The 25,557-nt window shown below is 33.4% G+C and overlaps 2 protein-coding genes and 1 pseudogene across 2 annotated transcripts; 2 read left to right on the plus strand and 1 right to left on the minus strand.

Annotated features, from left to right (window-relative positions):
- The first annotated feature begins 3,266 nt into the window (after positions 1-3,266).
- LOC145595577 (actin-related protein 7-like) lies at positions 3,267-12,482 on the plus strand. Its single transcript, XM_081651989.1, has 7 exons — positions 3,267-3,486; positions 4,682-4,897; positions 5,722-5,863; positions 7,271-7,515; positions 9,051-9,234; positions 10,780-10,847; positions 12,090-12,482. The coding sequence occupies exons 1-7, from the start codon at positions 3,409-3,411 to the stop codon at positions 12,240-12,242; spliced, it is 1,086 nt and encodes a 361-aa protein (XP_081508115.1). The 5' UTR covers positions 3,267-3,408; the 3' UTR covers positions 12,243-12,482.
- A 761-nt stretch (positions 12,483-13,243) lies between these two features.
- Positions 13,244-14,038, plus strand: LOC145595958 (protein MIZU-KUSSEI 1 pseudogene; annotated as a pseudogene).
- A 1,443-nt stretch (positions 14,039-15,481) lies between these two features.
- On the minus strand, positions 15,482-20,498 carry LOC145593682 (porphobilinogen deaminase, chloroplastic-like). The gene is made up of 5 exons (XM_081649998.1): positions 20,224-20,498; positions 18,656-19,061; positions 17,493-17,699; positions 16,179-16,356; positions 15,482-15,854 (listed from the first exon to the last, which is right to left on the minus strand). Exons 1-5 carry the CDS (start codon positions 20,391-20,393, stop codon positions 15,739-15,741), a joined length of 1,077 nt encoding a protein of 358 aa, XP_081506124.1. The 5' UTR covers positions 20,394-20,498; the 3' UTR covers positions 15,482-15,738.
- Between the last annotated feature and the right edge of the window lie 5,059 nt (positions 20,499-25,557).

Genomic DNA, 25,557 nt, shown 5'->3' on the forward strand with positions numbered 1-25,557 from the left:
ATTTATGTAGGCGAACATTCTATTCAATAACATTTTATCAAAATGGGCATATGACCAGTTGTTGGAAAGCCATCGAAACAAATTATCACCTCCGACGTGAATCATTGATGTATTGCACACCTTCAGATCAAATCATTTGTAGATTGAGAGATATGTGATTTGAAGTCAGTTCATTACAATTTGACATCAATTCAAGGCATAATTATAATATGTTTACATTCTTTGAAAATCATGTGTTGATACCCAAGAATTAAGGGTTGGATTGGGAGATCGGTTTAATCTCAATTGAAAGAAAAATCCCCTTACTTTTTTGATAAGATTGGGAACAAGAACAACAGAATGAGTTTGGAAATAGATGAGGTCAATTTCCAGCATTTGATTACTACTTTCGTTCCTGAAAGAAGGTTATGTTTGCATAATCGGTAGTTTTACGTGGTTAATAAGGAATATAAGATAGTGAAAATTAATGATTCGATGTCACATAAGGAGTATATAAATCCTCCCTTTCCCCACCATTGCCACCCCTCCTCCCCATTTATTGAAATTAAATATTTGTATACTCACAAATCCTAATGCAACTATTCTTATTTATAGTGCACCAAATTTTTTTTTCATATTTAATACTTAAATATTTCTCTTTGGTGGGGAAAGGGAGGATTTTTTTTTTTATTATCAAAATTTTAAAAATTAAATAAATAATTTATTTAAACTATCATAATTTTTTATTAAAAAAAATGGAAAATGATAAGCATAACCCTAAGAGTTATGAATAAGAAGCTCAAAAAGAAAATATTGAAGAAAGATTAATATTAATTACATTGATCTGTGCGTGATTTTATCATGAAATCGATCTGTGCGTGATTTTATCATGAATTCCAAACTTAAATTAATTCCATTTTGGGAAATATATTTAATGCTTATACATAGCCCTAAGGACTACATATAACATTACCCAAAAAAATTAACCAATGAGGAGATGACACGTGCATTGCAATCTGGTATAACAAGTGAACTTACCTGCTTGGTTTAAATGAGAGAAAAATTAGAAACTTAGGTTTATTTTGGGCAGATTTAAAGGTATATGCATTTTGGGAGAACGAAGCAAAGGTTGATTCGTTGTTGTTAAATTTTGCACGTTAACAAAAAGTCCGTCTTAATTAAGAATGTGTGCTAATAATATTATGGATATTAAATTCTTGCAAAATTAAAAAATGTTGCAAATATTACAACGAATAGTACTGGGAAGTTGATGAGTACGGAGTAGTTTACGTGTAAGGACTACAAAGTAGTTAAATTCAAAAAGCCCGTACATTGCCCATATTAGGGTCTGTTCTCATTGACTAAACTCAGCTTAACTAAACTGAACTGAACTGAAATAAATATTTTATAAGAGAAGGAAATTAGGAGTTGAACTGAACTGAAATGAACTGAACTGAATTGAGCTGAACTGAACTAAACTGAACTGAATTGAGCTGAACTAAACTGAACTGAACTGAATTGAGCTGAACTGAACTGAACTGAACTGAATTGAATTTCAACGTAAGAGAATAGACCCTTACTTATTATCAGAGTTATTTGGTATATCTAATGGAAATATAGTGGAAAGAAATTAAGAAACAAATAAGTTGGAGGAAAGAAATTATTTAACTCTTACTTTTCCATTTATTTGGTTTAATCATGAAAATTAATCGCTTAAACCTATCTTCTTATATATTTTTGTTTGAGGAGAGTAAGGTAATAACAAATGGGTGGAAACAACAAGACTTGCGTGGACCTGGTCCACAAATATATTATTGTGGACCCGAGATTTATACACACGCAACTGACATTATATTGAACATAGTGACCCTTATTTTTAACATAGTAACCTTATTTTTAACACGGTAACCTTTATTAAAACTTGTATAACGTTTAATATTATTCTGAACTTGAATACAACGTCATGATCCTAAATTTAACATAGTTACCTTATTATTTATATTGATCAATATATAAAATATTTCATTAAAAAAAAATTAACCTTTTATAGCTTTTATATTACCAAAATAACTCTTATTTCAATATAGTGACCTTTTTTTTTATTATAATGACTTTTTTTTTATTAATAAAACAACCATAGTTTCTCTAATATTTGTGGTCCACAATAAATTAGTGTGAACTGGTTCAATTAAAAATTCAGTGGGTTTCTGGTGCGGCTGGCCGCACCATGCGGCAGGTTGTCAAATCAGCAAATGACAAAGTAACCCCCAGACAAAGTAACCCCAAGACAAAAGTAACCCCTGACTGACTTAGTAACCCTTGACCAAGTAACCCTGACTGACCTAGTAACCCCTAACCGACCTGGTAACCCCCGACCTAGTAACCCCAAGTAACCCCTAACCAACCTAGTAACCCCCGACCTAGTAACCCCTAACCGACCTAGTAACCCCAAGTAACCCCTGACCGCTGACCTAGTAACCCGAAGTAACCCCTAACCGTCCTAGTAACCCCCGACCTAGTAACCCCAAGTAACCCCTGACCGCCGACCTAGTAACCCGAAGTAACCCCTAACCGTCCTAGTAACCCCCGACCTAGTAACCCCTAGTAACCCCAAGTAACCCCTAACCGACGACCTAGTAACCCCTAACCGGACCACCTAGTAACCCCGGATCTAGTAACCCCTTACCCACCACCAACAAAAAACTACCAGCAACAACGAACCACTACCAACCTAAACGCCTTGCCACTAGCCCCTAACCCACAAACAAACTCCGATCCAACCAAACCATTAAAAAAAAAAATTAAATCAAACAAATACCTTTAAATTTAACAATGGTTTCGAAAATCACTTCAAATATGGCTAAAAAGGCCAAATTCGACCATGAAAATTCTAGATCTAGAGTTTTCATGGCCGAATTTGGCCTTAAAAACTTTGAACTTGTTTTCCGACGACGGAGTCACCAAACCACCACTACCCTCCCAGTGAAACCACTATTTCCGACGAACGAATCACCGACGAACGAACCATGAAGACGACTATTGATGACGATTGCGAAATTTGTGTTACGTTCTCTGAGAAAATGAGATGAATGTTCTAGCTTGAAGAAGAAGAAAAGAGGAGAGAGAAAGAGAATAGAGAGGAGAGAGAAAGAATTTTAAAAAATAAAAAAAATTGTGGCTGGCCACACTGTGAAACTTTGTGTTAAAAATTTGTGGGAAACCATTATCCTTAAATAATGATAATTATCACCTAAACTATTAGTAACGGTAATGATTTATTTAAATCCGTTTCCAATCAAAATAACATTCCAAGTCTCCAACCAAACATGTAATTAAATTCAAATAAATATGGTCACCCGCTTGAAGGGTTTATAACTGTAAAATCAATGCAAAAACCCAGATTATCAACATACCCAGAAACAAAAAAAAATGGAAGCAGTGGTAGTGGATGCAGGTTCCAAGCTTCTCAAAGCTGGTTTTGCGATTCCTGATCAAAACCCACCTTTGGTACTCTCTTTCTCTCTTTTACCCTTCAACATTTTCTGGCAAAACCCACTTTAAAATTTTTAATTTTTTCTTTCATTTTCTTGATTTTTTACTTCTATTTTGTGGGTGTTTGTTACTTTTTTTTTGTCAACGTATTTTCCAAAGTTTGAATTTTATTTTTGTAACTCTTTTTGCTGTTGTCGTCTTTAATTGCATGTCGATTAGGAATTCAAAGAACCCAATTTGAGCTAATTTATGTTGCTTACCTTTAATTTTTTTATTTTATTTTATTTTTTTTATGGGTTATTTACTTTGAAATTAATATTATCAGCTTTAATTTGTAGGGTTTTTATTTGCGTTATTGTTTTAATGAATGTCATAATTCATGTGTTTTGAGGATAAATGGTGTACGTTTGCTTTGGATGTTCTTATGCATGCTTGTTAAGCGAAAAAAAAGGTTCCCAATTCAGAACATAAAATGTCAATTTCCCCTAAATTTTGGATACAGGTTGTTATTATTGCTTAGGGACCGGAGAGATAATGTGTTAGAAGGCTAAATAATATGCACAGTGAAATAATTTTGTTTTCATGGAAATTTAGGTTAACTTATGCTGTTCATTTGTTTGTATGGTACTAGGTGGTGGTGTCCTCTTTAAGAAGAGGGTTAAACAATTAATAATGAGTCATTACACGCATGCTCGGGCATGGTAGTTTAGCACTTTAGCCAAATGAGTATGAGATGGAAATATTTTAGTCAAGATTGCCCATTGTAGATGTAGGGAAGTCTGCTTTCACTTGAGCTTCGGATTGCAGGAATGGTTTTTGACAATTTTGATTTTTGACACCCACTTTGACCCTTTAAAATCTTATCACTTCAAAACTGGCGTATATGAGAAGGTTTAGCTACCTTGTTTTATGCAACGGCTGCACATATGTTGCAATGAGATGCTAATGATGATTGATATGTAGATTACCCCTTACTATGAAAAGAGGTGTAAATTGATATCGGTCCATGCTTTTGTTTCCCAGCAAGTACAAAAAAACATTTAAGCTGTAGAAACTTCTCACTCACATACCCCATTATGATCCTTCTTTTTATTCCTCTTTTGAAATATGTGAGAATGTTTGAGAGGAAGATTTTTGTGATCATGAGGGAACTTGTTTCCCATGATGGCAACTGACATTAACATTATTGCTTTTATCCAATGAGTCACAGGTAATTCCTACCCAGATGAAGAAGGTCTTGGAGGATGGTTCAACAGTGAATGCTTCAACAGTTGAGGATATCACTATCGACCCCATTGTTCGTGGCTTCGTTAGAGATTGGGATGCCATGGAAGATTTGCTGCATCATGTTCTCTATACTGGCCTTGGATGGGAAATGGGAAACGAAGGGCAGATATTATTTACTGATCCACTTTCAACTCCGAAGGTCAAATTTTTACTCTCTCGCTTTCGTATATTTTCTGAATACTTATTGACGGAAGTGATTGTAATTGGACATGAGTCATTCTCTAATGATACTAGTACGTGGGCTTCTTTCATGGTTTTCATGCTAATATCAAAGCAAGTTGTTAGCTACATGACCTGACCCAACTATTTAAAATAATTTGCAGTTATTTTTTTGATCTAGGTAATTGTCGAGGTGTTGGTTGCAGTGTAATCTTGTGAGTGTTGTGTTGCACTTTACATCCGACGTCCGTAGTGTGAATTGATGAAATGGAAATTTTCCATGTCTTCATTGTAATTCCACAGTTTTGGAATGCTTGAAAATATTTTTTTAGCATGTTATCTTGTGAAGAAATTAGTGTAAAATTTTATGGTGACTATTATGATGCGTATTCAAGGCAGAAAAGAAAGTAATCAGATTTTTTCCTGATCTAAGAGACTGCAGAATTAATACCCTCCATCAATTGTTGCTGAACAAGAAACCCGTACTTGCTGCACATTTATTATGATTTAATGAGATATCCGTCTATATATGTAAGAAAAAAAGAGCAGATGGAGTGTGCTTCTTATCAGTATTTGAACCTGAGATCTTAGTCATTGTTTCTAGTTTGGATTTTGGATTCATTTCTATGTACATTTTGCATGCATGTAGTATTAACCTGGAAATTATTGCATATACACATTTCTTTTCTAGTAGATCCATGAAATTATACATTGACAAAATGCTCAATCCAATCTTGTTGATGTGATGCACATTGTAGCTGTTGCTCAAATCTAAAGTATTGTTGTACTCTCGAACAATTGCAGGGCCTGCGAGAACAATTGGTCCAACTGCTGTTTGAAACGTTCAATGTCTCAGGGTTTTATGCTGCAGAACAAGGAGTACTATCACTGTATGCTGTAGGGCGTATATCCGGCTGTTCAGTTGATATTGGTCATGGAAAGATAGGTCTGTGAATATAGAATTAAGAAACTGATGTTATAAAAGTTATTACCCTCTTTTTAGCTTTAACTTTTGATTGTGGAAATTCTGCATTTCCTTGTGGATGCTCAATATTACTTGCAGTCTTCTTTTATTGACGGAATGCTTCATTATAGCTGAACTATAGTCAAATAGTTGAATCTAAAATAAATAGATGTTTCTTAATTGATTTATGTGGAGTGTTTATGCTAATTAAAGATGCGTATATGTACACTAAGGTTAAGATATGACACTTGATTGCAAACTGCGAAGTGCCTTTTCCTGTCAGCTCTCTGGCAATGATCCCTTTATCATATGGCCTACATAAATAATCTTCAAAAATGCAATTTCAGGATTATGCTCATTTTTTACTCATGTTCCTAAAAAAAAGGACCAATGACTCATATCCTTCCATTCATACAGAAAGGTCTCACAAGGTCTTCACAGGTGGAAGGGCTGTTTCCAAGATCGCAGTAGCATTAAGAAATAGTAGATGTATCTTTAAGATGGTTACCCACCAACACACATGACTAACTTCTCAGCTTTCTGCCTTTTTCTACTTAGCCCTAAAAACAAGCTGAGTCCTAATTGTTGGCTAGCTCTGCTCACTTATTTCAGCTGCAAAATGAAATAGTTTTAATGACTTCCAATTCCCATCGTAGGAATTTTACAAACACTATCCTAGTCCCAACACGCATGACTTGCCCTGATGTAATTTTCTTTATTTTTGCGCGGGTATGGATGGTTCAATCTTCCACGAGATACAAGTCAGTGCAGGATTATGCTTGGCTCGTGATCGTGCAGGAGGTGCAAGTATTGTTTTTTTTTTACTAGTCTAATTATTTGACAACTGGGCCAATTAATTAGGAGGATCCAAAGTCGAACTTGATGCTTTTGGGTTTAGTATGTGACATCTGAAGTCATTCAAGTTATCATATTACCTTAAGAGGCTTATTGAGCTAAATCTGGATAGTTGAATAATTTCAGGAAATTTTATGTATAAAGCAAACCCTATGCTTCCTCATTTACTTTTATCGCACCATTTTGCCTTTTGCACTATTCATGCATTCTACTTTTGATCATTTCTTTACTTATATATAAAGATAAATGTTAAATTGCAATATATTGTTGTAGCTCTACTGTTTCGATATCAACATTTTATAATATTTAACAATACATGATTTAAGATTTTCATGGTTAGAGTAGTGCATTGACAAGTGTGAAAGTTGAAACATTGCAATTAAAAGAGAACGAAGTAAGTATTGTGGTCTTAGTTTGATGTAGAAAATATTCAAATAGAAGCATCCAAATCTTTTTCATCAATGGTTATTATGGCATATTGAGTTCCTTTAATAAAGTCAAGGGTATGCAACTTAAACTTTCTATCACTTGCAGACATTGCACCAGTTATCGAAGGTGCAGTTCATCATATCTCTTCAAGGAGATTTGAGGTTGGAGGTATTGATTTGACGAAGTTACTTGCTCAGGAACTTGGAAAATCAAATCCAGAAGTAAATCTGAAATTGTCTGATATTGAAAGATTGAAAGAGAAGTTTTCTTGTTGTGCTGAGGATGAACTTGCTTATGAGAAGCTATTGCATAATTCTCAGAAAGAACAACATACACTTCCTGATGGACAGGTTTGTTTGTTTGTTTGTTTTTTTTTTCTTTTCAATATTATTATTATTTTTTTACTGATTTACCACTTGAATTATTGATCTATTTTTTAATCTGAGATCCTTTCCCCGAGTATTAGTAGATTCCTTTTTTTTTTTTTTTTTTTTTCTTCTTTCTTCTTTCTGGCTTTCATATATACTCATACTCGATTGATAATTTATGAAATTGATCGTCAGTAAAAGCATACAAGACAAATTTTGAAACAAATCTAAAGTGAGGAGATGAGTATCCAGTTATCTTATTGCCAAGTTGCCAACTGTTCCTTTTAAATTGATGAGGTTCTCTAGCTACACAATATGCAAGATTTCAGTCATATTTCTAGTGTTGCAGGCATTATTCCCTATCTTACGTCTAATAAATTTTTGCTGCATGACTGCATATCATCTTTACACTGATCTCTTAATCTTCTGAATTGTCATTAAGTCAGATTTATCCAGTTGTGCCATTTCCCATAAAAGAAATACGTGATGGATTCAAGCTAAGTTGCAATAAATCAGTAAGATTAAAAGGAAATGATTGAAGCTTTGATTGATAATAAACAATTTCACAAGTTAGCAGCTTTAGGTTGCAAATCTCCACTAGTGACTTTAGGTCGCACCTCTCAAAATAGTGACTTGAGGTCACAGCTCTCCTTAGGGTTCAGTCCAAAAATCTCCCTACCTTTTCCCTTCCCCTCTCTTTATACAAGTATATACTAAAGCTAAAGACTATTACATATTGCCTTTCCTTAGATTAGTTTATTACAAAAAGATAGAAGAAGGATAAGGATAAGGCTGCTGTTCAGCGCTGAATTAAGTTGGTCCTTAAGTTTGATCTGGAGACTTCTCTGATGCTTATCACTCTTCTTCATTAGTAGTGAGACTGAACGAAGGCCTTTTCTTGGTGTTGACTTATGTGGAGGCACTTCTAAAGCTTAAGAAGACATGGGAGAGAAGGAAGAGGTAGATAGATGAAGAGAAAATTCCGATGCTGCTGACCCTATTCTAAGATTATAGTTAGACTGAATGAAGGTCTTCTTTTAATTCTGTAATGGTGGGAGAAAGGAAGAGGTATAGATAGATGAAGAGGAAAGAGAGAGATAATCTTCAATTAATTCTATATGAGAGTGTTCTCTAGGAGATGAAGGAAGTTCTGGAAGCTGCCATTTTCACTTAATCATAGGGGACATGATGTCTGTAGAGTGGGTAAACAAGGAAAAGTTTTAAGGCTGGATTAGGATTTTGCTGGAGTTTGCCTAGTGTTTCGATATATAGTAACGGTAATCCTAGTGAAGAAATTAAATGTAGAGATGCTGATCTATTGTTTTCACTTCATAGCTTATAGCTAGGCTCTCAAGATATTATAACATGCTTTGCTAGCAGGTAATTATCTTTACTTCTTTGAATCAGCTGACTCAGTTTCTATGTGTATCACCTCATCTACTCATACCTTGATTGCATGGTACTGAATGCATTAGAATAGATACACTGACCTTATCCTTCTTCATGCAATGATTCAGGTCATTACAATTGGAAGAGAAAGATACATTGTTGGTGAAGCACTATTTCAGCCTTCTATATTGGGTTTAGAAGCGAATGGAATTGTTGAGCAGCTAGTACATAGTATATCCACTGTATCATCTGAGAATCACCGTCAGCTTCTGGAAAACACAGTGCTCTGTGGTGGCACATCTTGCATGGCTGGTAAGTCAAAGACCAAGAACTTCCCAACTTCTGTACTTTGCTAGAGTGCTGCAATGGAACACTTTTTTGTGAAATACATAATATCTAAAGCATAAAAGAATGTCCCCTAGTTTTACCTGGTGTTTGTTTGGTAGGTTCTATTTGATTGTCAGAAAAATCATGAAAAAAAATTAATGTGCGATCGCAACAATTCTTGTTTATATTGATTCTTAATGTTTGTAAAAGTTAACCACCAGTAAATCTAAATTTGTGTATCAATTTACACTTGAAAATTATAATTCTACCTGTTAACAATCCCCTCATTCTAAGCATTTCTAAAGGCCAAATAAAAAAGTAATTTTGTATGGATTCAATGTTACATGTAAGTGTAATAACACAGTTATACAGGATTTTGGTGGTTCAAACTAGTCATGCAGCTGCAAAGACTTATAAATTGTATTGGCTTTCAGATCAATGATTAAACAGAAATAATATAATTTCTATTTTGGGTGTATGCCTCGAAGAATCTCTTTGCAAATTTTTAATACGGTTAAGGCTGTTTACCCAACTCCCTCTTACCATCCTAGATTAGGCTCATTAGATCCATATCAGAGGCATTGGGATAACAGTAATGCCTTATACATCTCCATCTTACCCTGCCTTGTATTTCACATGGTCTAGCACTAAGGTACCATATGATACATTCAATGCACATAAGCACATAAAGAGCTTTAGAAGTTCTTACGAGTAGATGAATGCTAGAATTGCTTCTTTGAGTCCAAAGAATTGTGCCTGAAACCCATTTTTTCTTGGCGCGTAAGATTGTTCACACAATTTGTAGTTGATTTACTGCTGGGATATATATTATGTTTAAATCTCTGGATATTAGTTTCCCATCCTAGGTTTGGGTCTTAACAGTGATCAATATTACAATATTTCTCTTTGAATTTCAATAAAATTTCCTAATGTATTCACTCCTTTTTAATCAAGAAATAGAAATTAATATTCAAATATTTCCAGGGTTTTTCACTGTCAACGAAGTTTGGATTATTCAACTAATAACTATTCTAATCTTCAAAGTTAATTATATCAAATATTTTATCTTCAGCAAATAATTGTATGAACAAAAATGTGATGTCGTATTTTTTTTTTTTTTCCTTCCTGCAAATTCTTATAAATTTTGGGGACATGCATCTTAGCTAGATCAAGTGCTTTCCCATGTTTAGAAGGGTGTGGTTCGGGACCTTCTAGCCTTTTGAGTGCTAATATTGTTCTGTAATCATGTACTAAAATCTCCACTTACATCTCCTTTTCCCATAGTTGACTTTATTTGGAACTCTTTTAAGATTAAAGCCCTAGTGTTTACAGCTTGTTTGGGGGAGGCTTAGAATCTCCCTGATGCAACAACCTTGTCCTAATTATTTTTTGTTGGTTCTCTCTTTTCTTTTCTTTTTTTATTTTTATTTTAATCATTATTATTGTAAATGGATGTTGGATGTAATTGTTGTACTTTAGTAAATCTTTGGGTGAGCTCTCAAGAATCTTGACTTTTCCTTGCTACTGCAGGCTTTGAAGACAGATTCCAGAAAGAGTGCAACTTAAGTAGCTCAGCCATCCGTCCTTCTCTGGTTAAGGTAACATGCATCTTTGACACTGTTACCAGTGCCTTGCTTTATGTAGATTAGTTAATTTCTATTGTTAAGTTGTGATGTTTAGATCACACTTCGTATTTGTCAGAGTTGGGAGTATGTATTGCATATCATATCCTTGTTTTGATAGATTCAAGGAAAGTGATATGTTTAATTTTGCTCTTTTAAAAGGATTCTTAAGCCCTGCACTACCCAAGCCATTACTGAAAGCCAATTTGTTAGACAGTAGAGATGAAATGTGAAGACTCATCTCCGTTTTAAAGATGTATGGAAAGTTTTCCTTTAATATGATGCAATTTCCGTGAGAATAGAATACTTTAAGAGCATATGTAGACCATTTGTCTTGGCAGCCCAACTACAGTTCTGTAACAAGTTTCAAAGCCTAGCATTCAAACTGCTTTCACAACCTTCTTCATCATCTTCTTGAGAGATGTGTTAGAGCACATATTGTGGCTAACCAATTATTAAGAGAAATATGCTCACTTCTAATCATTCAAACAGCCATTTAAGACTACACTTTAGAAAGCAGCAGGATGGACCATTTAAGAGTTGGGATTTTGGTTATATAATCTATTTGTTTTCTCAAGTTATATAGACAAATGAAAATTTATATCTCCATATCATACTCTAAATCTAGGGAGGTAAAGGATTTGCTGGTTAGTGATGCATTGGTGGGATCAACTTTTCTTGAGTTTACACTCTTGATGTTGATTTTTTTGAGGATTGATATGGACTCCAGTTTCTACGACATTGGAATACAATGATTGAAGAAGTGAAGAAATTTATTAATGAGCATGAAACCATGATAGTATCGCTTTCCTCATAGGTCACTCTCACTGACTCACATGTTCATATTTGGGTAGTTGCAAAACAATTACAACATTACTTAACTTAGCTAATGATTAACTCTTCATCACAAGGATCCCTTTTTATCTTTCTCCTTTTTCAAAAAACTTTGCATCTCCCCGTCCCCACTACCCCCTCGGTTGCAATTGAAAAAGAACGGAGGAAGAATGTGATTAACATGCAAATATTTGATTTTAAGACTTTAAGATGTCTTAAGTTAATTTTATCTCTCTAATGTTGTAATTTCCTTTCCGAATTTCCATGAGTTATCTCTTGGTTAGAAAAAATAATTTCTGATTGTAGCTTGCCACATTGCCTAAATACGGGAGTATGTATCTGCTGAATTCCTTCCCTTCTTTTACTGATGCCCTTGCTCAACAGGCACCAGAATATATGCCTGAAGACTTAACCAAGTATTCAGCGTGGATTGGAGGTGCAATTCTTGCCAAAGTTGTATTTCCTCAGAATCAGCATGTGACCAAGGCAGATTATGATGAAACGGGGCCTTCAATCGTTCACAGGAAATGCTTCTGAAAGTTCCAGTTAGTTCCCTGCATACTTTCAGTTTAACCTGTAAACTTTGTAACATATTTTAGTAGGTAGTCATGTATTTGTTTTTGTTAAAACTCGATGTTGATCGATGTCAGCTAAATGCTTCCTCTTTAATAATTATGCTTCAGTGTAGATATTATAAATGTATCTTTACTATGTGGTAGATGTTTTTGGTACTGTAAGAATGTACATATTTTTAAATTACTTTTTCTTGGTGCTTAAGAGTATCTCCTTAACTCCTACTCCTAGTTTGTTTTGAGTTGGTTTTGAACCAAGTTTTGCATATAAGGTGCATAATAATTTTTGAATGTGAGTCTTCATACATTAATTACTTCAATTTCGAACTGTAAACTAGTTTTTTCCGGTTTCCATAAACTAATGGAGGGAATGAAGTATTGAGTCTACAAAAGCTGTAAACCGAAAGCTTCGAAACATAACGAATAATCAATAGGATGAAAACTGCAGATTACTTTGTTTATGAACTGTATTGCTCTATTTGTGGAACTGCCCTCGCAACTTAGAATATGCCAACGTGCAGACTGCAGACTGCAAAGCACGTCTAGATGTAATTTTTGGAGTGACTTGCACAAATTCTTTTGTGTTTGACCTCTTTCTTAAAATAAATGTCTAGCTTATTTTATAATATATAGTTTTATGTGTATTTCCATATCATGATTTTTTTCTTAGAAAATTAACAATAGAAGAATTTTTTCTGATTTCATTGGAGAAATTCTAATATTTGTTTTCCCAGTATTTTAACATTCAAGAACAGCCGGCATTAACAACATATTTTGACTCGCTCTTGTAAGGTGAAGTGAGGGTGTTTTCATGCTGAAGTTATCAGCACGGCCGAACTCAACGTGCAATCCACAACATTCTCTTCTTATACTCTTCTTTCCAAAGCAAATACATTGTTATATCTTCTTTCATTTGTCTCCAAACTTTCCAACTTTCTAACATTGATTCTTGTTTTAATACTCACCATGCCCGGACCCCTTCGACAATCCCCAACATCATCACCACGACGGTCCCCTCCTCATCCTCCGCCTCCACATCCACATCCACCCCCTTCACCACCCCGATCCGGAGCTACAACCCCACCAAACAATGTGTCATTGTCACCTCGAGGACCAATATCCCTCCTCCAAGCACCCTCTCAGAGGAAAAACCCTACTAAATCAAATAAACTCTTAAGAAGGGTACGCTCTGTCTTTAGGTCCTTCCCCATAGTATCCCCTACATGTCGGATTCCAATGACCGGTAGGATCAACGACGGGCATGTCCATGGTGGGACCCGGATAACCGGGACACTCTTTGGGTACCGAAAAGCAAGGGTAAACCTAGCAATCCAAGAAAATCCTAGGTGCCTCCCCATGTTATTGCTAGAGCTAGCCATCCCAACGGGGAAGCTATTGCAAGACATGGGCTTAGGCCTAGTGAGAATCGCGCTAGAGTGCGAAAAGCACCCGTCCGACAAAACCAAGCTCATTGAGGAGCCCATTTGGACAATGTATTGTAATGGTAAGAAAACTGGGTATGGCATAAAAAGAGAGCCAACTGATGATGACTTAAGTGTAATGCAAATGTTGCACGCTGTTTCGATGGGTGCTGGTGTACTGCCTAGTGGTGAAGGTGTTGAAACCCCTGATGGTGAGCTTACGTATATGCGCTCGTTTTTCGAACGTGTGATCGGATCGAAGGATTCTGAGACTTATTACATGATGAACCCAGATGGAAGTAATGGTCCTGAACTTAGTATTTTCTTTGTTAGGATATAGGTCACAAAATTATGTGATCAAAGATTGTATTGAACTAATTAGGGAGTTGTTCTAGATTTTCACTTATCCCTTTGTTACATGTATTTCATGACCAAGTGTTACTAATTTTAATGTTGTGCAACAAAATTATGTAGTAGTGTTTTACATTGTTATGATCTACAAAAGTTATGTAGATATGAACAATTGTATTTGTAGATATAGTAATCAACCTTGGGGTTATTAATAAGTTATTTCATAATTCTAATGGGTGTTAGTTATATATTTGCAGGTTTTTTTACATGTCCCTACTTGATCGTCACATTTGCCAATGATGAATATTGATTATATTTTTAATTATCAATAATATAAATTGTAAATTGTTAGTATTTGAAAACAATACGTTAAGACAACATGCACTCATAACTATATCTTATTTTATGTATAAAACACAAACTAGAGTCAAAATGATAAATTTCCTCCGATTTTTTTAATACTTGAAACTTCGTATATGTTTTTCATTCATGTGTTATTATACTTTCTCCATTTTCACCTTTTTGACACAGATTTTGAGAAAGAGATTGAGAATTGTTAATAGACAAATTATTCAAAATTATTTATACACATAGTTACTGCTGTAACCTTTCTCTAATTTTGGTGTTCAAATTATTTTGATAAAATCGCTCATTTATTTACTTTAATCAACTCCTAAAAAACATGCAAAAAAAAGTGTAAAAACAGCATAAATTAATTCTATACATGTATGTAGGTGTCAACGTTTAGCTAAATTAATTTACTTGGCTGATTGCGACACCGATCTTCTCCTTGGTCCGCTGGATTAGACTTTGTGTTTGATTCAGTAGATTTTGGGTTCGAAGGTTGGTAGTTGGTGATGATGATGATGATAATGGAATTAATTGAGGTATTATAAAATACCTTTATTTTTGTGAAATTATTATTACTCGTATTATAAATGTAATTTTAGCATTTAAAAAAATTAGTAGTATTATGATAGAATCTAAACTAATACGTACCTTTTTGTACCATCTATTAGCATTATCTATAAGATTATATTTAGTATGATTGTAAATTTAGGTATTATGGCATCTATTAGCATTAACTATTTTATTATTGATTTGATTGTAATAATATACCTTAAGCATTAACATATGTGCAATCTAGTTCTTTGATAATAATGCAAATTGAACTTAACAAAAAGTAAAATTCAAAAATATGCATACATAGTTTTTCAAAAACAAAAGAGAACAGGAAGGAAAAAAAAAAAAAAAAATCTTAGCTCAAACAATCAATGACAATTTCCTTAAAAATTTGGCCATATTATTTGTCCAAGTACTGCTCATCAATTCATCATCCACTATTGAACCTCTTAGACGATAAACTTTCAAAGCTCCAAACTAGCAATGGAAAATAACGGGAAAAAATTGATAGTGTGATCAAAGGAAGAGATGAAGGCCAAAATTGAACTCAATAAATCAAACCAACAGATTACAAACTCATACAAACTAATACACAGATCGACAGGATTAGCACTTGTATTTCCGCATAATGAAAGATGCAAATCCTAAGTCTACAAAAGCCTAAAGAATATCATCATGCTATTATCGCTACATTAACACACACCATGCTACTGCTACAACAAGATTGAGGGGATCACCAGAGATCAGGAAACGAGTTTCTCTTGAATCTTGTGTTACTTCCAAAGATTATCTCGGATCAAAAAAACCAGGACCAGCCTTAGAAAGAAGCTCCTTTCCAGCATCTCTTCCCATCGCTACCATATCATCAAAAGCATATGAACCCCTTCGAGAAGTCTCAATTACTGCAAGATATCATAAAAACAATTTAGCTCCCTCTGTCCAAATTATTTCAATACTAATCTATAGTTTGCTCAGATATATTTGAACTTCTTGCAAGTCAAAATCTGAACATCCATAATACCCGTGTAAGAATTCTACAGATAGACCACATCGCTACATTGGTTTGGATTTAAGTTTAGAGTTACTATGTATAAAATTAAAGAAGTGAAGAAAAGTTATGGTACTCTAGCTAGAGTTCCTTACAGATGGCTCTAAATTAAATGCGGTCTGTCATAAAGCTAGGTAAGTATGGTTAATGAAATGGACAACCAGTGAAATAGATCTACCTTTCTTTCCGTCTGTAGAAGCCACAAGTCCTCTGAAAAAGCAGTCCCCATTCTCATCTCTGCAAGCATAACCAGCAATAGGAGTACGACAAGACCCATCCAAGGTCTCAAGGAACGCTCTCTCACAAGCAACTGCTAATCGAGTTTCTTCGTGATTCAAAGAGGCTAGGTAGTTTGCCTGGAAATAAAAATTGGTTCAGAAAACAACGGAAAGCATTAGTTTGGAAAATAGTGGGATGCAATTTAGCAAATAAAAGACGAAGCACAGAAGAAATTATTTGCATTATCACTGCCTGTTGCAGAAACCGGAATAGCACAAATATTGAGAACATGAAGAAATAAAATCATTCATCTCCATTTTGACAATTAACTACAAGAAATAAAATCATTCATCTAAGAATAATCGATTACAGATTTTAAAACTTGATGCACTGTATATTCAAAATATTTACAATAAATTTACCTTAGGAGCCCTACAAGGAAAATATCAGGCAACACGTTACTCCTCTAACTATGAGATCAATATAGTTCATGGTTGTGAATTCTCTCTCAATTTGATAGGGTACTAAATCCTTATTGATGGGAGTATTGCAAGAAAGTAATGCTTACAAGAAGCACGGAACTCAAGGAAACCTGAGTTTATCAACTTATAGTTTCCACCACCGTACCCAATAATTTGGTGTTCGATCAAAACACTTACAAAAAATGTATCTTTTAATCAAAACCTATAAGTCTTGAAATCACGTCTGAATGACAAACTTATATAATTCTCCTTCAAGTCCCAACTAAACTCACCAGAGAGCTTCCCCATAGAATTCATGTAAGTCCAATTGCTTCATCATTCATTTAACAGGTAATATACACATAAACTCACACAGCATTTTCAAAATTATTTCTAGAATTCAAACCAAAAAATGAGAACAAATAAGGAGACCTGATGGGCCTCATCACATGTAATTGCTCCCCACAGGATTTCATTGTCAAGCTACATAGTTAAGTACATTATACAAGACAAATTGGATTCTAAAATGATAGTAACAAGTAATACAGACTAGTCCAAGATTAATCTCTGCCCCACTATAAACAATAATGATTACACTTCTAAACAAACAAGGAACTAAATTTCCACATTCCTGGTCAATTTTAATTTGAGCATCCCATTTGGACAAGTGGAAAAAGTTTAAGAGTGGATGAATGAACAAATAGTATGATAAGCATCAGTACCTGTACTACTGATTACTTGGCATATTGCCCCATTCATGTAAAATCAATGTGTATATATGCTAACGAATAACTTGGAATAATCAAACTTACCATCTTTTCATCATGATTTAGGCAAGCGATTCCAATTGCTCCTTGAGCAACAGCTGGAAGCATATCATCAATAGAAAGAACAGAAGAAACATTCTCAGTCATATTTAATCGCTTTAGTCCAGCCAATGCCAAAAGTGTTGCTTGCACTAATCCTTCATTGAGCTTTTTCAAACGCGTCTGTACATTGCCACGGAAGTTATCAAGTACCTGCATAAATATATAAACCAAATCAGTAAGTACTGTTTAGGCAATGAAATTTAAAACTAAACAGATTTCCAAATGGCAAGTACTCCCCCTTAGCAAAAAGTGAGTAAGAGAAAAGAAAACATCCATGTCTAAATGGAAATTGCCAGCACGACCAGCAATGAGTACAATACCCAAAGGTACACAGTAATACAGTATCATTGATTAATAAAGAAGTATACCAACTAAAGTAATTCTGTTCTGTACCAGAACAGCCAATTAATACACGGAGTAATAAGGGATTCACAATCCAATCCTAATTTTGTCAAATTAACATCAAAAAAGTTGAACTTATTCTGTTATAAGTTACAAGTTCTTTTATATGCTGACAGTATTTCAGTAATCTACATTGTATCAATTGTGAAGCTGGCCCTTCAACACAACAAGCTTATCTTGTTACTGGACAGGATTTTATCACACAAAATTACTACTATCAAAACTTGAACTTACAACTTAAAAGCAAATAGACAAAGAATTAAATTATTATACGAAGTACAAAATTTGCAGTATGCCTTGTTTAATTCAGTACCACCCTCAATGAAACTGGCAATTCGCCTCATTTGTGCATTACTTTGTTAAAACAGACGACACCAAAGTTTTTGCTCAACCACTGTAATAGCCGTTAATGGACACCAAGTTTAAACACTCCTTCAATGGGTTCTATAAAAGGTGGGAAATCCATGTCTAAACAGATCATAGGAATTATTGTACTTGCTCATTCCCTTGAGATACATGAGACTATAATGGGGAAAAAAAAAAAGAAAAAAAAGGATTGTTTTTCAACCACTATATTAAAAAGTTAAATGCATCACTCAGCTATAACAAGCAGGGTATATGAATTTCCTTGGTATATCAATTTCCTTTAGTTTTCCAGGCATCCTAAGAATGATGGAGAAAAGAAAAACCGTAGGTAGACTTACTTCAAGGGATGGATATCTATGTAGTAATTGAGATTTCCTTCTCAGTGACGCAGTACCAACAACACTACCAGCAGGAAGGTCTGCTAAGGAAGTTGCAGTGGTGGAAATAAAGGCATCACGAACATCCTCACGCTCAAGGTTGCAAGGTAGAACTATTTTGTCTGGTAAATATGTGGGAACATCCTTCATGGAGTGGACAGCAATATCAATATCATTATTCAAGAGGGCCTCATCAATTTCCTTAGTAAATAAGCCCTTTCCACCAATGTCTGCCAATGGTTGAGTAAGTATCTTGTCACCAGTGGTTTTAATAATCACAATTTCAATCGCTCCCTCCTCAGCCAGCTCCTCATGAGCTGCAATAAGCTTGGATCGTGTTTCATAAGCTTGAGCAAGTGCTAATGGACTGTCCTACACATGCAAAAAAGGAATATAACTCCAGTAGATATATGTTGAAGAAGATAAGACATGAGTGAGGAAAAGTAAATGAATTTTCCACCAAGAGGATAGAAAATGAGCCACCAAACGACATCATACTAAATAAAACAAACAAGGAGAGGAGAATAGAAAGACGATCAATTAGAGGATCAACATAAGCACTGAAGACTTTCAGTTTGTTTCAAAAGGGCATTGTGAATTATAATCAATTTTCATACAATACGACTGAAGAACTAGGCAATGATCATGTAGTTTGATGGAGGAAAATGTGGGGACCCAACAAAATACAGGAACTAAGGGCACTTCTAGTGTTTGCAATAATCAATAACAAATGAAAAACTTTCTATGTAGCCAAGGCTGACCAGGATAGACTAAACAAATTTTGGTAATGATCCTTAAAAGGCAACTAAAAGTTTGTCGAATCCCGCAATCCTTAATAGTAATTTGCTCCCTCTATCCGAAGTTTATAGTCAGGTTGATAGTGTAATATGAATAAACAATGCTAAAGTAAATCCTAACAGAGGGAGTATTATTTACTAATGGCACATTAATCAAGCACATCAATCTGTTTCCTGATGGTAAAAAAACTTTCAGCACCATATATGGTCACATATCATCATTAATGTACTACTTGAAGTCTTGAACCAATATTATTGCAATGAAATCAATGTGCAAACTCATAAACAATGCAGCCTAAGATACCCAATTGAATTACTTTAGTCCTATACATAATTCATACTGTAAAACCTTCAATTTCCCTACAACAATCACTTTTAGCAGCTATATACATCATACAGACCCCCTCTCCCCACTTCCTTCCCCCCATGCCACAAAATATAAGGGTATAAGGGTAATACACATCGTTTCGTGGATGTCAACTACCTTAGCTGGGTAAAGTCACCCAGTACCTCGAATCGAATCTCATCTACATCATTACCCTAGAGCACTCGATACACAAAAATGAAATACATATCTCCATCCAAACATTTAAAACAAACACAATTTCCGCTAAGTGTCAAACATAACCCAAATCAGATCAAATACATCAAAAGCGAAAATTAAAGGTACATTTTAACAAAAATAAACAAAACCCAGAAATTAAATAAACAAAATAAAACCAAAAATGGTACCTTCCTCGAGTACCAATCCTAACAAGAGCAACTTTAGATTCTGGGTTTTTTTGTTCAACAGCAATGGAGGCTCTGGTAATCATTACCCGTTGTTGTCTTCTGAAATTGTGCTTCATAGTTGGGGGTTTTATGCATGGAAAATAGATTCTAGAACCTGCTAATGCCTCCATTGTTGCAGCTTCAAGAATTGAATTGAAGTTTTGAGAGAGAGGTGATATAAAGAGAGAGAAAAATGAGACAAGTTTGGATTTGGTTTGATGATGGAAAAGATAAGAACTTTGATCTTGAGAATTTGGGAAATTTAGACTTTTGGCATTGGTTGGAAATGGGTATAGGATTCGGGTATGGGTATAATCCAATAATTTAGATGGATTATTTTATTTACTTAATTGTTTATGGATCAACCCATGGAATAAAGATAGGATATTAAGATTTTGTAAAATTAGCATAATATGAACATAGTAGCCCATGTATATTGGTCAATGGTCATGGACCCCTATTGGCAATATGTTTCACAAATCTTGTTTTAAGGATTAAAGCATATGATCCAAATCATCCAATCTTGGTGTTTTTAAAATTATAGTTAGTCTAGATAATAACTAGGTCCCGGCAAAGTTTGGGGGCTTGTGTACGCAATTGGTTAGCTACAACAAGTGAGGCCCAAAAAGCGTGGCCCAAATAAAAAATGAACATTTAGTTGAAAAATATGAACACGAAAAAAATGAACATGTAATAACAAAAAATGAACACGTAAAAGAAATGAACATTTAATACTAAAAAGTGAACATGTTATAAGGAAATTGATCATTTATTAAAAATGAATCTGATTATCATATAATCAATCATAAATTTGCTAGACCACGACCTTAAAAATGAACATTTAGTTAGAAAAATGAACACATTAAAAAAAAAAAAGAATATTCAGTAATAAAAATGAACATTCAGTAATAAAAAGTGAACATGTCAAAAAAAAATGAACATTTAGTATATTAGAAATGGACCTTTATCATACAACCATAAAATTGGGATCATATACATCGGAAATTCTCCAACCTAAAGGCAAATTCATTGTACATATCATATACTTCTTCATCACTTCTTACTTGTTTCTTCACTAATTCAGAGTCTTTGTCTTTTACAAATACAATTAATTTGTACTCACTAAAATATAACAAATAATCAGAATTTTCATAATCATCACAAAATATGTTCATAATAATTATTTAGAATGTTCATATATATATAATCATCAATACATGTACAATACTTAAAAATGTAAATAATAATCACTCTATATGTCATATGTGTTCATAATCAATAACAGATATGTTCGTAAGAATAACGAAACATATATATTCATAATAAATTGTTCAAATTTTCAACAATAAATGTTCAGATAGTTTAACTTTCAACGTATTATATTTTACTTTCAACCTAATAAAAATGAACATTTATTATTAACAAATGAGCACTTATAAAATGAACATCTAACTAAAAGTTATGAACATTTAGGATATTAAAATGAACATGATTTTCATAAAGGTTCAAATTCATTGTACATAATTATTAATGAAAAATAAAGATAAAATAATTTGTTGAAATATGTTCATTTTTATGTATTTAATATTCATTTTCAGTGTACTAAATGCTCATTTTGTAAAAGATGTTCATTTTTAAATTCCTACGTATTCATTTTTTTTTTTTACAGAAATTATATTCAAGATCAATTGTAATTATTGAAACTCTAAAAAATTGAATATACACCTTAAATCTAATCTTGATTTATCATAGAGAAAATAATTATTGATTTGTAACATGATTAGAAATCAAAAGAAAGAGAGAGAAAGAGAAAATAACTACAAATTAAGCAATACAATTGATATTCATTAACAATTAATTAAGCAATTTAATTGATATGCATCACAAACTCATAATAATTTCAAATAATCAAACAATAAATCATCATGCATGATCAACGAATTGAAATCATACAAAAAACAATTACAAATTGATAAAATCTGACCTCCATTGTTTTCTTTGACCTCAACTTTCTCTCTCCTCCATTTTTTCCTTTCCTCTTCGATAAAGCCAAATGATTGAATCTGAAACTCATAAATTTAGAAAGAAAGGATTATACCCATCAAAACGCAAATTACTAGCTCAAAAATTTATATAAATAAGAAGAAAAATTTAAAGATGGAAGGGAAGTGAGATAAAGAGGAGAGAGAAAATTTTAAATTGAGAAGAAAACTGAAGAGAGAGAAAAATAATAGATCTAAGGAAGAAGAAGAAGAAGAAGAAGAAGAAGAAGAAGAAGAAGAAGAAGAAGAAAGAGAATTAAGATATGAATAAGAAAAAAAAAAAACTGATGTTCATTTTAAAGTCTTATATGTTCATATTTAATGTTGTTGCAGCTAGCTTGGCTGCACTAGAATGCAGCCAAGAATTTATATTGTGTACGTTAGGTAGAGGTGTTAGTTTAGATGACTTAATTGAGTTTGATTATGTCGGATTGAGTTGGGCTTAGTTCAAGTTTGAGTCATGCTAAATTATTGTGCCTTTACATATTGAAATATGGATTGGGTTACTTTTAGGTCAGGTCGAATGAGTTTTGGAAATCTCAAATGATACGTTGAGAGCCCCACCTCTTAACCTAATCTCACTCCAAAAGCCACCAAATCCCCGCCCTTACCATAAATATGTAGGACAACATTCAAGTTAAAAAAAATTTTTTAAAAAAAGAAGAAAAACCTTGACGCCAATCTCAGTGACTGTTAGGCGGTGGGGATGCGACTGTTAGGCAGGGAAAGGGGTGGGATTGGATTCGGTGAACAAGAACGGGAATGAGATAGGGAGGTAGGAGATCGAGGAAGGGGAAAGAGGAACATGAAGGGCTGGTTTTTGTTCTTTCAATTATTTAAAAAAAAGACACAATTAGGAGGTGACATGTGGTAACTGGCAAGTCACCTTCTTCAAACCGCTCAGAGATTGTTTTGAGCTAATGAGGGTCCAGGGTGGGATTATTTCCATATTTCGTAAAAGTTGGATTGTTTTAAGCAAACTGTGTAAACGTGAAAAATATACATATATTTTTTTTCAATTCTTCCAGAAGATATCAACAAATTCATTTATTATGTCATAATTTTTGGTAGCGCATTAAAGGTAGGGTAGTGTTGGTACCTAAATTAGGGCTTGTTCTCATACGATTATTAACAGTTCAGTTCAGTTCAACAATAAGTTCAGTTCAGTTCAGTTCAGCTCCCAATTTCCTTCTCTTATAAAATATTCAGTTAGGTTCAATCCAGTTCAGCTCTAATAAGTTCAGTTTAGTTCAGCTGAGTTCAGTCAATGAGTACAGGCCTTTAGTCTGTTCATAAAGGTAAATCTGCCAAAAATTATGTCATGATATTTTTCTAGTGGTTATTTGAAATATAAAAAAATATTATTTTAATGATAAAAGCAATACAATCGGTTCATTTTTTCACATTATAATATGAAAACAATTAGTCTTTTAATATTTACAATGCAAATATAATTTTTGAAAATTTTAATCCAACGTAAAATTTTTTTTCAAGAAATTATAAAATCAAAATTACATAAATAAAACCAAAAATTTAATTAAAAAAATGTTGATGATCGCATGATACTATTTTATACAAAAAAATAAAGAAATATTAAGAAGGTAAATTAATACCAAAAAATGTTATTGATCATCATATATCAAGTACTAGATTAAGGTCCCCTTCAAAAAAAAAAGTACTAGATTAAGGTCAATGTCTTATGACACATATACTAGCTGTTGTTTGGTTCACTTGAATTGCAAATTTGTGGGAATTAAATTCCTATAATCAAACTTATGGGAATTTCATAAAATTGTTTGGTTAACAATGAGCTTAGGGAAGTAACTTTTTTTTTTGACAAAAATAAGGGAAGTAAATTAACTTTCCATGGGAATTTCTATCGATTTGTTGGGGGGGGGGGGGGGGAGGGGGTTAGGTAAGTAAGTTCCTACATTTTGTGGGAAATCAATATTCCTAGGAAATTCCACTTCTCCTTTTTTTTTTTTTTAAAAAAAATAATAATAAAATAAAATGATACACAAAACTTGCAATCCTTAAGAAGGCTCACTTCACATGCTTTTTTTTTTAAATTTTTTTTTTTTAAAAAAAAATTTAATTTTTATTTACTATGTCAAACAAACAAGCCCTATGAAGGTAGGAGCTATAATGGAGAGAGTGTTATTATATTTATTTTTTTGAGGAAAAGTGTTATTGTAGTTGTTATAAGTTGGAGTAATTGTAGTCTTTCAAAAAAAAAAAAAGTTGGAGTAATTGTAGTAGTTATTATATAGCCTAACATAATATTGTAATAACAAGAACAACAACTACAATAATAACATTATTGCAATTGGATGTCAAAATCCCAATATGGATCTTACAATATGAAAATGCGTCACTAATCCGGATCTTAATATTTGTAGGACCATACAAGATACAATCATACAATCCCAAATCCCGCTAGGATTTTAATTAGGCTACACTCCTTATTTCTTAACTAGGATTTTAATTAGATTACGCCCTTATTGTAGTCTTTACTTGATTTTCATTTTATGATATGAACTTAACTCAACTTTTTACATCTAAATATAATAAATTAAATTTCTTTGATATAAATTGTAAGCTTATCTAAATAATCTAAATTTATTAGATACGTAGTATTTGTTTATATTATATATAATAGATTTTTTTTGTATGAAATTAGTGAAAATAAGATGATACATGCACACATGGTTCCAAAATGAAATCGTCATAGAACAAACTTGGTCCCAATCAGAAGTGGTCAAGTCACAAGTAGAGTGTTAATGACTAAGGCCTAACAGCTGTTCTAAGTTCTAACTTCTAAGCATATTTATATTTAAAGGCTTAAAGCAAATTACATGTGCTACTACCTACTCCTAAAGTATTCAATTACGTAGTATAAACTGTTGCTAATTATTTTGCGGTCGAGCATTATCTCTGGCTGGGCCTAGCCGTCTAGTTACGTGCTCGCATATGTAGTTTGTCACCAAATTAAAATATTAAATCATTAAAATATTAAATCATTCAATTACTAATATTAATAGGGGCCAATTAAAATGATTTAAAACCGATTTCGAATCTCCAATTAAGCAATATGCTTATCTCAATAATTATTCATTGTTGCACATTAAATAGAGTATATGTGTGTTTATCTGATTGGTTAAAACAATCCGATGGTCCGGTGAAGGTTCTTGTATGACATTTAATTTTTAATATTTATTTTGAGGCCGACCAAGACCCTAAAAGTGCATCGCCT

Source organism: Chenopodium album, chromosome 19 (genome assembly GCF_948465745.1).
Source record: "Chenopodium album chromosome 19, dcCheAlbu1.1, whole genome shotgun sequence".
NCBI classification, from domain to species: domain Eukaryota; kingdom Viridiplantae; phylum Streptophyta; class Magnoliopsida; order Caryophyllales; family Amaranthaceae; genus Chenopodium; species Chenopodium album.

Coding starts and splice junctions, on each gene's coding strand:
- LOC145595577 (XM_081651989.1), top strand. CDS start 3,409: ATGGAAGCAGTGGTAGTGGATGCAGGTTCCAAGCTTCTCAAAGCTGGT. Junction 5,864..7,270: donor TATTGGTCATGGAAAGATAG/GTCTGTGAATAT, acceptor TATCACTTGCAG/ACATTGCACCAGTTATCGAA. Junction 7,516..9,050: donor ATACACTTCCTGATGGACAG/GTTTGTTTGTTT, acceptor GCAATGATTCAG/GTCATTACAATTGGAAGAGA.
- LOC145593682 (XM_081649998.1), bottom strand. CDS start 20,393: ATGGAGGCATTAGCAGGTTCTAGAATCTATTTTCCATGCATAAAACCC. Junction 16,357..17,492: donor TAAATCATGATGAAAAGATG/GTAAGTTTGATT, acceptor TTTTATTTCCAG/GCAAACTACCTAGCCTCTTT. Junction 15,855..16,178: donor TTCTACAGACGGAAAGAAAG/GTAGATCTATTT, acceptor GATATCTTGCAG/TAATTGAGACTTCTCGAAGG.